Source organism: Leguminivora glycinivorella, chromosome 15, assembly GCF_023078275.1.
Source record: "Leguminivora glycinivorella isolate SPB_JAAS2020 chromosome 15, LegGlyc_1.1, whole genome shotgun sequence".
NCBI lineage: Eukaryota > Metazoa > Arthropoda > Insecta > Lepidoptera > Tortricidae > Leguminivora > Leguminivora glycinivorella.
Window position 1 is genome coordinate 9,266,548 of NC_062985.1, and position 13,956 is coordinate 9,280,503.

The following is a 13,956-nucleotide window of genomic DNA, read 5'->3' on the forward strand; positions in this document are numbered from 1 at the left end:
TTGGACATTCCTGTGTCGAGCACTGGTACTTTTATCATAATACGTAGTTCTAGATACCGATACCGTTGTTTGAAAAATGCGTCGAATTTTTTGCTCGTTTTTTTTTTAACCTGTAGCAATATACCTCAGCTAATTTCTACCTATGATATCATTATGACATTAATACAATCTGTAATTTCTACAAGGGCGGACCCACTCAGGAGGAGGACACGTGGTCAATGTGTGTGTCTAGCCCAGGCTCCAGGGAGGTAGGGGGGACCTACTTAGGCTTCAGAGGGCACTCATGAACTCCCCCCTCTCCCTCCCGGATCCACGGATGAATCTCCAAATGATAATGATACTCGGTTCGTCTACGAAGATGATATTCGTCCAAGCTTGCTGCAGATTCTTAATCCATGCTATTGTTTTTGATTGCGTAATTTGGTTTGTGGCGAATCAGTGGCGATTAGGAATGCGTTTGGCGTCTGAAGGAAACGCTTTCCCGATGACCGCAGAATCCTTTTAGCGTCGGTAACAAGTTTCAGGCGTTAGCGGGTACCGAGTAGGTAAGGCCGTTTTCACATTATCCGATCCGATATCGGATGTCGGAAGGATTGCAATAGAAAAAATCCAAGATGGCGCCTGTAATGTAGGGGATATCGGTCCGACATCCGATATCGGATCGGATAATGTGAAAACGCACTAAGGTCTATACGGGTAAATGTGCCATACGGGGATAAGCGTGTCTTTGATTGCGTAATTTGGTTCGTAGCTCTCAGTGGCGATTAGGAATGCGTTTGGCGTCTGAAGGAAACGCTTTCCCGATGACCGCAGAATCCTTTTAGCGTCGGTAACAAGTTTCAGGCGTTAGCGGGTACCGAGTAGGTAAGGCCGTTTTCACATTATCCGATCCGATATCGGATGTCGGAAGGATTGCAATAGAAAAAATCCAAGATGGCGCCTGTAATGTAGGGGATATCGGTCCGACATCCGATATCGGATCGGATAATGTGAAAACGCACTAAGGTCTATACGGGTAAATGTCGTGCCATACGGGGATAAGCGTGTCTGACCTTTTCACTCATTAAAACGGGTGTTATGCGAGTTCCTACTTTTACTACTTGCTACTCACGATTAGTGGTAAACATATATAAACTCTCAATATAAACTCTGATCATTGTTTAATCAGACCATATTGGAAGGCCAGACACACTTCTCCGTATGATACACTTATGTAACTATATTGACCTTATAAGTACATACTTTCTAAAATAATTTCATTTCATTTCAAGGTGTGATTCAAAACCACCTTTAATTTTTTATTTTTGGTTAACCCCATAAGAATAAGCAATACAGGGGCCTGATTTAAAATGTCCAATTTGTTATCGCTTTAAACTGGTTTTGACATTACCTTGACAAACACCTTGGCAATTAGCGCTCATTCCTTCACGCATGGCTTTTACTTCTTTAGGTATGTTTTTTATTCCACAGGTAATAATTATATATAGGTATATGGCTATTTCATTCCATATTATCAGAATATTATAAGATTCTGACTATACCTATGTAAGTAAATATAAAACTCAACACATTTTTATTTTGTGTAAGAATGTGATATAATATGTATGTATTTATTGCTCAGTTATTATAATGAATATACACTCTTAACTTGGTTGTCAAAGCGGACCCCAGCCCCAGGCTCCCATGAGCCGTGGCTCATGCCGGAATAACGCAAGGAAGATGATGACGACACACTTAACTTAATATTGATTTAGACTAACACGATTTGCACTCATAATTTTAGAACAAAACGGGACTTAATCGCGTAAACACTTACATTTATATTAGGCCCGACGTTTCGAACATCACATTATGTTCGTGGTCACGGGTAGACTCACCCGTGACCACGAACATAATGTGATGTTCGAAACGTCGGGCCTAATATAAATGTAAGTGTTTACGCGATTAAATCCCGTTTTGTTCTAAAATTACACTTAACTTAAGATTTGTAATCATACCTACTTAAAATTCTACATATATTTGCCACAATCGCGCTCTCTCGTGCCTCAGGCCAGAGCGTGTGTTTGCGTAAGCAACACGGAAGCAAGCGAGAGATGCTCAAATACGGCTCCCGTGAATACTGCCGCGTGCGCTAAGCTAATATTGGCCTTTTTTATTATAGTTTCGCCATGTCTGTCTGTCCGTCCGTCCGTCCGTCCGTCCGTCCGTCCGTCCGTCCGTCCGTCCGTCCGTCCGTCCGCGGATAATCTCAGTAACCGTTAGCACTAGAAAGCTGAAATTTGGTACCAATATGTATATCAATCACGCCAACAAAGTGCAAAAATAAAAAATGGAAAAAAAAGTTTTATTAGGGTACCCCCCCTACTTGTAAAGTGGGGGCTGATATTTTTTTTTCATTCCAACCCCAACGTGTGATATATTGTTGGATAGGTATTTAAAAACACGCTCTTGGCCGGTTTTATTCAACTAGAATAAGCCAGTGAGAGATAGACTTCACAATAAATATACGTAGGTACATAAATTCACTCCTGTATTCCCAAAAAGAGTAGGCAGAGTTTATGAAATTGCTCGAGTTTCAGTGCTACTCTTTGCAATTAAAGGGTCCAAAGTAACCATTGTCGAAGGAAGACATTGTGACATCGCAAAAAATGGAAAAATGCATAATTTAAAATACTTGACCAAACCCTTACCTACCCCCTTATTCATAAACGTACACTAAAGTTAAGCCAATAAAGTTCGTTTGTCCCTTTCCGACGTATTGGTGTGACAGAAAGGGACAAACGAACTTTACCGGCTTGAAATACTTTAGTGTACGTTTATGAATAAGGGGATTAGAATGCTCGGCCTTATTTGTTTCCACACGATAAAAAAAATTAGACTGCTATTTTAGAATATATATTTAAATTTTATTTTTTAGATGCTAACATATTAGCATAAACAACATTGTTTACATAGATCATAATCATAATCTTTATTGTTTGTGAGAAATGGGTTACATACTATTGTAAGAATATTAATACTATTAATACTTTATTGTAACAATTTTCATGGAATCACCAAAACTCTACCTTTACAGGTGTACAAACAAAACATTCCTTAGACGTCTTAGTCTAACTAGGAATTTTATCATGCATTAATACATACATTACATTTCATTAACTTACGTGTATTTTTACAATCAGCACCACAATATCACTCACGGTTCCAAGCCTGACTTACAGAATTTGTCAATAAACAATCACATTTTGTGACAATCAAAATTTTTTCCACTACAATTATCTCTCCCAGTCTTCTTCTTTCGTAATTCCGACCAGTCGCTTGGTTTCTTCCCATAAGTTCCTCGTAAGTACCGTGTCGTTCGCAAACCAGCTACTGTAGAACAGCATACAGTCTCTAAAGTGGTTCCCGCTGTCATGTTCGACCCTCGGATCTATCCCCAAATACACTGGCATAGTAGCTACTCGATCCAATGGCCGGCCAATCAGCTGCAAACCAGCATTCAACAACGTCTTCAAATCCTCATTGGTCAAATGTCTGAAGAATTCCGACTTTCCCAGTCCTGGATCCATGCTGTAAACATTCACGCCTTGACCACTGATTCTTTTATTCATCTCCACCGTAAAGAGTATGTTTCCTAGCTTAGCGTTGCAATAATATTGAAAATTGGTGTATCGTCCAACATCATTCATGTGCTCGAAATCTATAAAACCAAGAACCAACGCAAGAGAGGATACGTTGACAACTCTGCTCGGCGCAGATGCTTTCAAAAGTGGGAATAACAGAAATGTAAGCAGAAATGAACTGAAATAGTTTACTTGCATCATAGTCTGAAGGCCGTCTTCAGTCAGTCTGTCTTCTAGACCAATGGCACCAATGTTGTTAATTAATATGTCCAACTTTGGCTCTTGCATTATCGTCTGGTGCACGAATGTCCTCACAGACGTCAGTGACTCAAAATCCAAGGTTCTGGCGACAACGTTGTCGTGTTTAGCCGCTTTAGTAATTATATTCCTCGCGTCTGCCAACTTGGCAGGGTTTCGACTGGCTATGATGACCTTGGCCCCTCGTCTGGCCAAGTTCTTGGCCACTTCGAGCCCGGTGCCAGACGTTGCTCCTGTTACGAGAGCCACTTTTCCGTCCAACCGGATATCCGATTCGCAGTTGGAAAATTCGTCGCGAGCCATATTGAAACAGCAGAAATAATGTCCGGTTACACTTGTTTTTGATAATAAACTGAGCAAAATAAGAATAAAAAACATTTATCTAATTAAGGCTGAAAGGTCGTTCGGTTTTCCTGTAGCTACTTTGCAAGGCTGGCTGTTATTCACAAAGCGTTCCAAGCTCCTTACTCAAACGCACGGCGCAGTGTACCTAGTTACTCTGATGCTATAACCTAATGAGAGATCTCAGGTATGCTGGCTATCTGACTAAGGTAGCTGTTGCTTAGTTATTATTTTATTAATAATAAAAACGGCCATGAACTTTGAAGGCAAACGACACTGGCCGTTCGTAATGAACATACATACGAAATAGTGAACGAATAAAAAGGCCTAAAAGTTACGTTTGGTTGTTTACAGTCAGCAGCAGGATTTCCGAAGCGGGCAAGGTGTTCAAAATGATCTTAACACGCTCTTATTATCTTAAAAATAAGGTCCTGTCAAGTTCATTTTGGAACCTTGTTCGTTACGGAACTTCTGCTCTGACTGTACTACTTAAGAGCGTTATAACATTTCGGCGTCGGGCGAAACTAGGTATTTTACCCGCCGCGCGAGCCCAATATGCCGACCCTTTCTAGCACGTCTTATCACTCGCTCGCACTACAATAATGGGCAAAACAATCTTGATCCTTCCTATGGAATTTTGATAACAACCACAATCTACTATCTCGATATAAACTTTTGATTTCTAATAAATATTATTTTGTACGAAAATACTAGAATATAGCGCAAAATAATAATAATTATGTTAAAATTTATTTAAAAATTTAAAGGAATAATTATAAACTATGATTATATTTAAGTAGATCCCATCCCAAATATTTGCTTTTGTTATATGATAAGTATTAGAGTATAGTACATTACGATACAAGTGCGTAAAAAAGGAAGTTCGAAACAAGTGGCGATAAATTAAAACACGACCAAAGGGAGTGTTTTAAATCGACACGAGTTACGAATTTCCTTTTTGCACGCGTATCGTACGACGTTTTTCAGTAGGTACAGATGACCCTCCGAAGTTTCGACCTGGCATATAATGAACCACTTCTCGCACTAGTGCGTAAAAAAAACACCATCTGTACTGAAATAGTACATTACGATACAAGTGCGTAAAAAAGGAAGTTCGAAACGAGTGGCGATAAATTAAAACACGACCGAAGGGCACTCCCTTCGGAAAGACTCCCTTAGGAAATTCGTAACTCGTGTCGATTTAAAACACTTTTTAAATCGACACGAGTTACGAATTTCCTTTTTGCACGTGCATCGTACGACGTTTTTCAGTACAGATGAGCCTCCGAAGTTTCGACCTGTTATATAATGAACCACTTCTCGTACTAGTGCGTAAAAAAAACACCATCTGTACTGAAAAAGTATATATTAATATGATGATAAAATATGTCAAATACAATTATAATTACTTCAAGGTGGTACTCAGGGTCTGATGATGGAGCCAGATGGTGGTCACCAGGTACCAGTGGCGGCGCGCTCATACAATCCAATTCCCACCGAGTTGCCCTAGATGTTCCGCAACAAATACCAAAGTTACAAACCACCATTGGAATAAAAAAATATATTTATAATAGTTATAATTAAAACATTACGTATTGCCTCACAAATAATAACACCATTTGCTTAAATTCAAATATGTACCTAAAATTATCAGGCGCGCGAAAGCGAAGTGAAGCTACTTATATGCCTAAGCTTTCATATTCATTCATGGTCACTCCACACAGATACAAAAATCACGCACACGCTGATAAAGACAGCCCGCTCAACTAAACTCCAAAGCAACTCGGCTTCTTATCGAGTTATTCATTTGAATAAAAACCGTAAACAATGCGTTATAAGGTTTATATTTGAAAACACGCACATACACATTCACAAAGTCCGCGCGTGTGAGTGTTTGCCTATCGCGAACTCCTATGTACGTAATTCGGGCGCATCTATCTCTTTTACTCTACTCATAGCAGGATTGAGATGACAGAGAAGGGTGACCGCCATTTGCGAACACATAGACAGCCAAGCGCACAACATTCGATTGCTCGCACTTGTTCATTTGAATTTAAAGCTTCGAGTGAAACAAATAAGATTGATATTACAGTGTAATAATTGCATGCTAAATATTGCCATACTAAAATTATAAATGTATTAATGGGTAAAATTTTATTGTGTTTTGTTATCGCACATATATTTATTTTACATAATAGCCTTTAAATATTGATAGTTTCTATTAAAAAACCGAGAATTTTATTTAATTTAAGTTTAGTAATGTGATAATGAACGTTTCTTCAGATATACTTTGTTTGTATGAAAAGGTTTTTAAATTCGTGGGTGAAAATGGAATAATATCACTGCAACACTTGCGTCCCGCTTGTTACCGAGGCTTCGTGTGCTTTCAAATGTTTTGTGTTATTCTCTTTTTCTCAGTTTTTTTTTATTAACTTGCTCATTAGGTGCAATATATCAGTGAAATTTAAATGATTTGGAGTGTTTCGGTGTCGTGTTTTAGTGACAGTGCAAGCCAGAGTTTCAAGGTTAGATACTACCTGTTTTTAAGAGATAGTTAGGACTTTCTTTGGTTTGTTTAGTAATGGCAGCGTTAATTCATTTTGACTGTTGTATAATATTAGATTACTTACTAAATGAATCAACACGTTTTTCGACGCATACATTCGAAATAAAGAAATGTATTGTCACGCGAGGCCGTGATCGTCCAGAGTTAAATATAAGTTATAAGCGGAGAGATGGCTTTTTTAAGCGCTTTCATAGCGGACTGTATGATAAATGCACTTGGATGGGCGCCTAAGGTACCTAATATTAAGGTAAGTTGATTTTTTTTTCATTCCAACTCCAACGTGTGATATATTGTTGGATAGGTATTTAAAAATGAATAAGGGTTTACTAAGATGGTTTTTTGATAATATTAATATTTTCGGAAATAATCGCTCCTAAAGGAAAAAAAAGTGTCCCCCCCTCCTCTAACTTTTGAACCATATGTTTAAAAAATATGAAAAAATCATAAAAAAGTAGAACTTTATACTTTCTTTCTGTCTGTCTGTCTGTCTGTCTGTCTTCTCTCTTTCGTTTTTGAGAAAAATACGGAAAACTACGGAACCCTACACTGAGCGTGGCCCGACACGCTCTTGGCCGGTTTTTATTTTTTGCTCCGTGTTGCCTTCCAAATATATTCACGCGCCGCCACTGCCAGGTACTAATGAACCATGTGACTAAACGACTTCGTGTTTATGCTCGTTGGGTTCGTCTCAACAAGACCTTTGAGAAAAGGTGGTACTTAGAGTCTGATGATGGAGCCAGATGGTGGTCACCAATACCAATGAACCATATCGACGGTGGAAAGGAAGAACCCCTTAAGCGACATTTAGTGAATTGTACAGGAGAGTGTTTCAAAGTTTTCTTTTTGAGAAAAAAAATCATAACTTTTTTCCTATTTGAAATAGGTAAATGAGTTCTTAAGACGATAATCTTATTTTATTTTTCTCTATTTTATGAAATAAACATTTACTCCAAAATCTTACAGGATCCTGAAAATGATGTCGCTTAATTGAAAAGGTCCTCAAAATATTCCCGGAAGAACCATTTAAGCGACATCATCATAGTACTATAAAACTCACTGAAGCCACTTACCTTCTTTAACTTGTCTCTAAGATATTCAATTAAGCAACAGTCGCATGGGCAGTTAGTACGTGCCAATTTGAAGTGGTATACCAGAAATGAAGTGGCACTGAAGCTTTAGTAGTTTCATGTGCTCTGCTTACCCCTTTATGGGATACAGGCGTGATTGTATGTATGTATGTATACCAGAAATTTGAAACTAAATCGACACTTTTTTGTGAATTATAACGCTAGCTTTAATATTTTTAAAATATTTCATATTATTGAAAAATTTAGAATATATTTGCGGTTAAAAAAACGCTATATTGTGCGTTTTTTAAGGAGAAAAATAAAATACTTAACGAAATTAACGTGTATTTTTATTTTAATAAAATAAATCTACTTCTAATAAATAACTCTTAATTAAGTATGCACTTTTTTGAGATCACAATCATTTTGAGTTTATAAATTATTAAGAATAAGTAGCTAGCTTACTTATTACATACCTACTGCCGTGTCTTGCGTGGGCGACGGTCGCGCGACCGTCGCCGTTGCGTCTCATGCTTCCATATCGACAAGGTTTGATTTTGTATGCGTCGCATCGCCGTCGCCCACGCAAGCCACGGCGTAATACCTAGTCGAATCAGGCAGCGATCGGCGACACAACCGCCGCACTCCGGTGTTTAACCGCCCGCTCCGCTGACTGAAGCGACCCACTGCATTCCATTGTATAAGTAAAGCACCATTCGCGTGAAATTCGCGCCAAAAATTGTTCACTGTACCGACATCAAATAGATTAGAACAACACTTTAACCGTTATCATATCATTTTCAATCTTCACTTAACCGACGTATCGCATTTATAAAGTATACTTTAAGCGACAGGTTTGGCCGCGGTAAGGAGTGTCGCTTAATAGTATTTTATGCAACTGGTGGTTAAAAGAGGTCAAAAAAGGTGAGTGGCGTGGGTAACAATTTGAGGCGAAGCCGAAAATTGTTAATAAAGACGCCACGAGCATTTTTTGACTCAGTTAAACACCGTTGCATACAATACTTTTTCTACGACCAAGCACTTATTTTAAAAGAAAATTATAAATCAACAAATACCTACTTTCAGTCATCTTAGTTATCTAGAGGACCGCCTACCATTTTGAATATGCAGTTTGAGTGCAAACATGAAAATAAAACTGTCTATGGTATGGTTCTTTGAAGCCTGGCCACTAAGACGAATCGAGCCGAGTTGAATCGAGTTCTCATACATTTGAATGCGATTCGACGCGTCGCCAATGAACGCAGCAGAAAACGAAGGAGTCTCGACTCTGCGAATTGGTTTGTTAAGTTGGTAGCAATGTATTTACTGAACTGTAACAGCTATATCGTGCTACTGCTACTAAATGTTTTCAGGGTATAGACTAGATAGACTTGTCCTGAGATCTTTTATGTAGGGTTTTAAAGTTCTATGCACGACCTTGTAACTCACGAATAACAGTACGGGAGTAGAAAAAGCAATTAAATAACAACGTAATTTTTCGTAACATTCATTTAACCGACAACCGTTTTATTAAGCAGTTTTGAAGAACCACTCAAGTACAGAATTCATGATATATGTGCCCGGAATAATCAATTAAGGGACATTGCATCGGAAACGAACTCTTTTTAAAAATAGTTTATACGACTGTGGTAATATTGGAGTAGGTTTTAAGTGACACAGATAATATTTTATTCAAATTGTGTGTCGCATAAGGGGTGGTTTTTCAAATTCAGACCTCATTCGTGAATTACTTTAAGCGACATATAAGTCATCGGATCGCTGTGAAACCCAATTCTAACGACGCAGAAAAAAACGCTGATTCCAATGATATATATAACTCATTTTCGACCAAAATGTCGCTTAAGTGGTTCTTCCTTTCCACCGTCGATATGACTAACCACTTCGTGTTTTTTTATGTTATTCACATATGCGAGTTGATTTTTTGGTGACCACCATCTGGCTCCATTATCAGACCCTGAGTACCACCTCTTGTCAAAGATCTTATTGAGACGATCCCATTGAGCCTATACATGAAGTGGTTTAGTCATATGGTTCATTGGTACTGGTGACCACCATCTGGCTCCATCATCAGACCCTGAGTACCACCTCTTGTCAAAGGTATTGTTGAGACGAACCCAATGACCCCAAACACGAAGTGGTATAGTCATATGGTTCATTGGTAGTGGTGACCACCATCTGGCTCCATCATCAGACCCTGAGTACCACCTCTTGTCAAAGGTCTTGTTGAGACGAACCCAATGACCCCAAACACGAAGTGGTATAGTCATATGGTTCATTGGTACTGGTGACCACCATCTGGCTCCATCATCAGACCCTGAGTACCACCTCCTGTCAAAGGTATTGTTGAGACGAACCCAATGACCCCAAACACGAAGTGGTAAAGTCATATGGTTCATTGGTACTGGTGACCACCATCTGGCTCCATCATCAGACCCTGAGTACCACCTCTTGTCAAAGGTCCTGTTGAGACGAACCCAACGAGCCTAAACACGAGGTGGTTTACTTACATGGTTCACTGGTACTGGTGACCACCTTCTGGCTCCATCATCAGATCCCGAGTACCATCTTGATGTGTCTTATCATCTTGACCGTATTGTAATTTTCACATATTTATCATCATAATGTTGTAATATACTTTATATACTTTAACATTCAAACATAACAAAATATTACAAAAGCAAATATTTACGGATCTAGGATCAAATTCGTTGGTCGCTGTTTACACACACACAATGCGAGGATAGCCCGTGTATAAACAAGGTGTCCGACCCACACAACGATAAATATTCTCGACGTTCGCGATGAAAACTCGGAGAGCGAAGCGACATACGTCTGACCTCCACGAGCTCCGACGCGGCACTGAAATCGCAGGCGTCCGTCGCCGGTAAAATAGCGACAGGAAGGCTAGTTTTCAAAAAATTGGCAAAAAATCATTATAAAATATTATAACGACAACTGGATAACAGAAATTTAAGCAGATTGTGCAGATTATTTATATACTAAAATAACTTCGATAACATGTAGATTTTCGGAGAAATGATCACTTGTTTCGATGTATTTTCAAGACAAAATTGAGTTCGTTTTACTCTCAATTTCTCAATTTCAAAGGATTAAATGACAAATATTGTTTAATGGGCCTAAAGTACAAGATATTAGGAACTTAAATTTATCACATTTATGATAGTGAGCTTATCAAATTGTACATAATAAGAGCTCCGAAATCAGTGCTTCGCGCGGTTTTTCCTAAACGAGCATCAGAAAAAAAATCATTACCAATTGAATAAGCTTTTTCTTTCATATGTTTTTTGTTTAACCTACGGTTAATAACATGTTCTAACTGAAACAAGTACTTTTACTGTCTTTTAGTATGGGTAAAGTGTACAATTTTATCGTTGAATATTGCGAATTTTACAATATATCGCCAATTTTTGTCATAGCGCTCTTAAGTATGTAAATGCGTAGGTCCAAGTAATCGCGTTCCTGATATAAAATCTAAATAAGCAACACTTTCAGAAAAGCAATACTAAGTATCAATACTAAAACTAAGTAATTATTACCTACCACGATCCACCTATACATACGAAGGATTGTAAAACGTATCAAACTAAACTTGATATTTTACACCAACACTGCGATGATTTGATGTTATTTATTACTTAATATGAAGTACTTCAGCTATTACACTACTTGCATCCCTTGATAAGGACTGCTGCAACTGAGCGATTTAGATCTGTTTTGAAATCATTTTGAACAGTAACCTTTATTTTCTTAAGAGTAATTATGCAGCTCTCTATTTGCCATATGCGCAAGAGTTTCCTAATGTCCCGTTAACAATGAATAACCGTATTGTGCGAAACGGGCCGTGGGACCACGAGAATGCGCTAAACTTTTCCGGTGATCTACCTATGACACAATGAGGATTATGTGCAGAAGCTTACTGAAGAATTAAAAAAAACATAGACATGTTAATTAACATTATATTTGTTTCCAGTTTAATAGTGGTGGTGCTTAAACTAGTGTCCAGCTTAGTTCAACTACAGTTTTAAAATTTTAACGCATAGTTATTGCAAATGACATTAAATAATCTTTAGAGTTATAAAATATGGAGTGAAACTAGTATCTTTTACTCCATATGTACATGATAAGTATACTTACTTATAATTAGACAAATACATTTTCTGAAATGTTAAACTAATACACACTCATTTATTTCAGGGAAGGGGAGAGGATCATTCAGGAGGGTCCTTCATGATAATTAGTAGCTAAAATTTATAGGTGACACTAGTTTTTCGCTTTTAATGTATGGCATTTGTTTCCCAATCTTCGTCCGCACTAATTTTAACAAGTTCCTTCGAAACGTCCCATAATATTCTTCTTAGTTCATCGTCACTTGCTAGCCAGTGGTTGAACCAATCCGTACAGAATTTGTAATGTTTGCCAGTAACATTTTTCATCTCTGGCGCAGCAGCTAAATACGCTATCTGAGCACCGACTTCTTCTTTCGGCTGACCAACTAATCTTATAAAGAAATCTGCTAGGTCTCTTATACCACTCGGGATCTGATTTAATACATCCGTATCTGGCACTACGAAAGGGTCATAACTATTAGCAGTAACTTCGTCACTATTTAAACGTTTACTCAGCTCAACGTTGAATAAAGTGATAGCAAGCTTAGAATTGCTTAGCGATTCTATGAAAGAATACCTCCCGATGTCATTCCAGTGCTCAAAGTCAACACTTCCGATGTACATCGATCCTGCTGATCCATTGATGATTCTGCTGGGTGGGGATTTACGTAGAAATGGTATTAATAAGTAAGTGAGTAGAAAGGTCCCGAAATAATTCACTTGCATAGTTAAATTAAGTCCATCTTCAGTAAGCACATCGGGTAGGCCTACAGCACCAGCGTTGTTGATCAATATGTCAAGTCGATTTTCAGTATTAGTAGTATCGGCGACGAAATTTCTTACAGACTTGAATGACCCTAGATCCATTGTTTTGTATCCAATGTCGTTGTTTCCGGTTTCTTCTTGGAGTTTATCTCTAGCTAGTTTTAGTTTGGTTTCATTGCGACTAGCTATGATTACTCTAGCTCCCCGTCGAGCGAGATTCTTGGCTGCTTCATAACCTACTCCTGAGCTTCCACCGGTCACTATAGCCACTTTGCCGTCCAATTTTGTACCAGTTTCACACATATTCCCTGTTATTAACACAAGGCTAAAGCAACATACGTTTTAGCTCAGGGCTAGCCTCAATACTGAGTAAACAGGAACTGTGCATACTCTATAACAAAAACAGGACAGGTTTTGAATTTTTATAAGATGGTTGTACATGCGTCATAGCTTCGGAATTAATAGGTATTGTTAATGGAGGAGCTATTTATGGAAGTTTTTAAATAAGTATATATTTAAATTGTTCTCTGTAATTCTTATCATGCTCTCGACGTTGACCAATTTTGGACTCAATTCTGGGTAGTCTTCGAATGTTTAGGAATTGTTTTATTTTTGTACTTTTATTGACTTGTTAGAATTTAGAAAATTGAAAACATGAGTTGCTATGAGGAAACTAGTGACTTATTAGATCCTGTCAACATATCTAGTTTCAACCGGAATAATTAAATGTGTAACTCGCCTTTTTTGGGAAATGCCAAAATACCTGTTTGACTTCCCATACGCATAGATGACGAGCGGTCTGGCCTAGTCGGTAGTGACCCTGCCTGTTAAGCCGAAGGGTTTGAAGGGTTTGAATACCGATTCGGACATTTACTTATGAGAAGAACTCGGATATTTGTTCTCGAGTATTTCCCTAATAAATACATGTACCTATTCATCTATTTAAGTATGTATAGTTATTGTCACTTATCATCGACAGTAAAAGCATTACTTAAGTTTACTTATCTGTGTAAAGTGTCCCCAAAATAATTTGTACCTGTATCGTCCTGTCTATTTATACACATACATATGACGCCAAACAAGTAAATTATTGATCTAAAACATTGTACATACGTGCAAGAATCAATCAATTGACTTGTCGTTAATACTTAATTCACAATAACCAACCAACGCTATAAAATTTCTTC

The 13,956-nt window shown here is 38.0% G+C and overlaps 2 protein-coding genes across 2 annotated transcripts; both read right to left on the reverse strand.

Annotated features, from left to right (window-relative positions):
* Window positions 1–2,903: 2,903 nt before the first annotated feature.
* On the reverse strand, window positions 2,904–4,189 carry LOC125234050 (retinol dehydrogenase 11-like). Its single transcript, XM_048140228.1, has one exon. The coding sequence runs from the start codon at window positions 4,182–4,184 to the stop codon at window positions 3,276–3,278; it is 909 nt and encodes a 302-aa protein (XP_047996185.1). The 5' UTR covers window positions 4,185–4,189; the 3' UTR covers window positions 2,904–3,275.
* Window positions 4,190–11,334: 7,145 nt separating this feature from the next.
* LOC125234000 (retinol dehydrogenase 11-like) lies at window positions 11,335–13,120 on the reverse strand. The gene has a single exon (XM_048140181.1). The coding sequence runs from the start codon at window positions 13,070–13,072 to the stop codon at window positions 12,173–12,175; it is 900 nt and encodes a 299-aa protein (XP_047996138.1). The 5' UTR covers window positions 13,073–13,120; the 3' UTR covers window positions 11,335–12,172.
* Between the last annotated feature and the right edge of the window lie 836 nt (window positions 13,121–13,956).

Coding starts and splice junctions, on each gene's coding strand:
- LOC125234050 (XM_048140228.1), bottom strand. CDS start 4,184: ATGGCTCGCGACGAATTTTCCAACTGCGAATCGGATATCCGGTTGGAC.
- LOC125234000 (XM_048140181.1), bottom strand. CDS start 13,072: ATGTGTGAAACTGGTACAAAATTGGACGGCAAAGTGGCTATAGTGACC.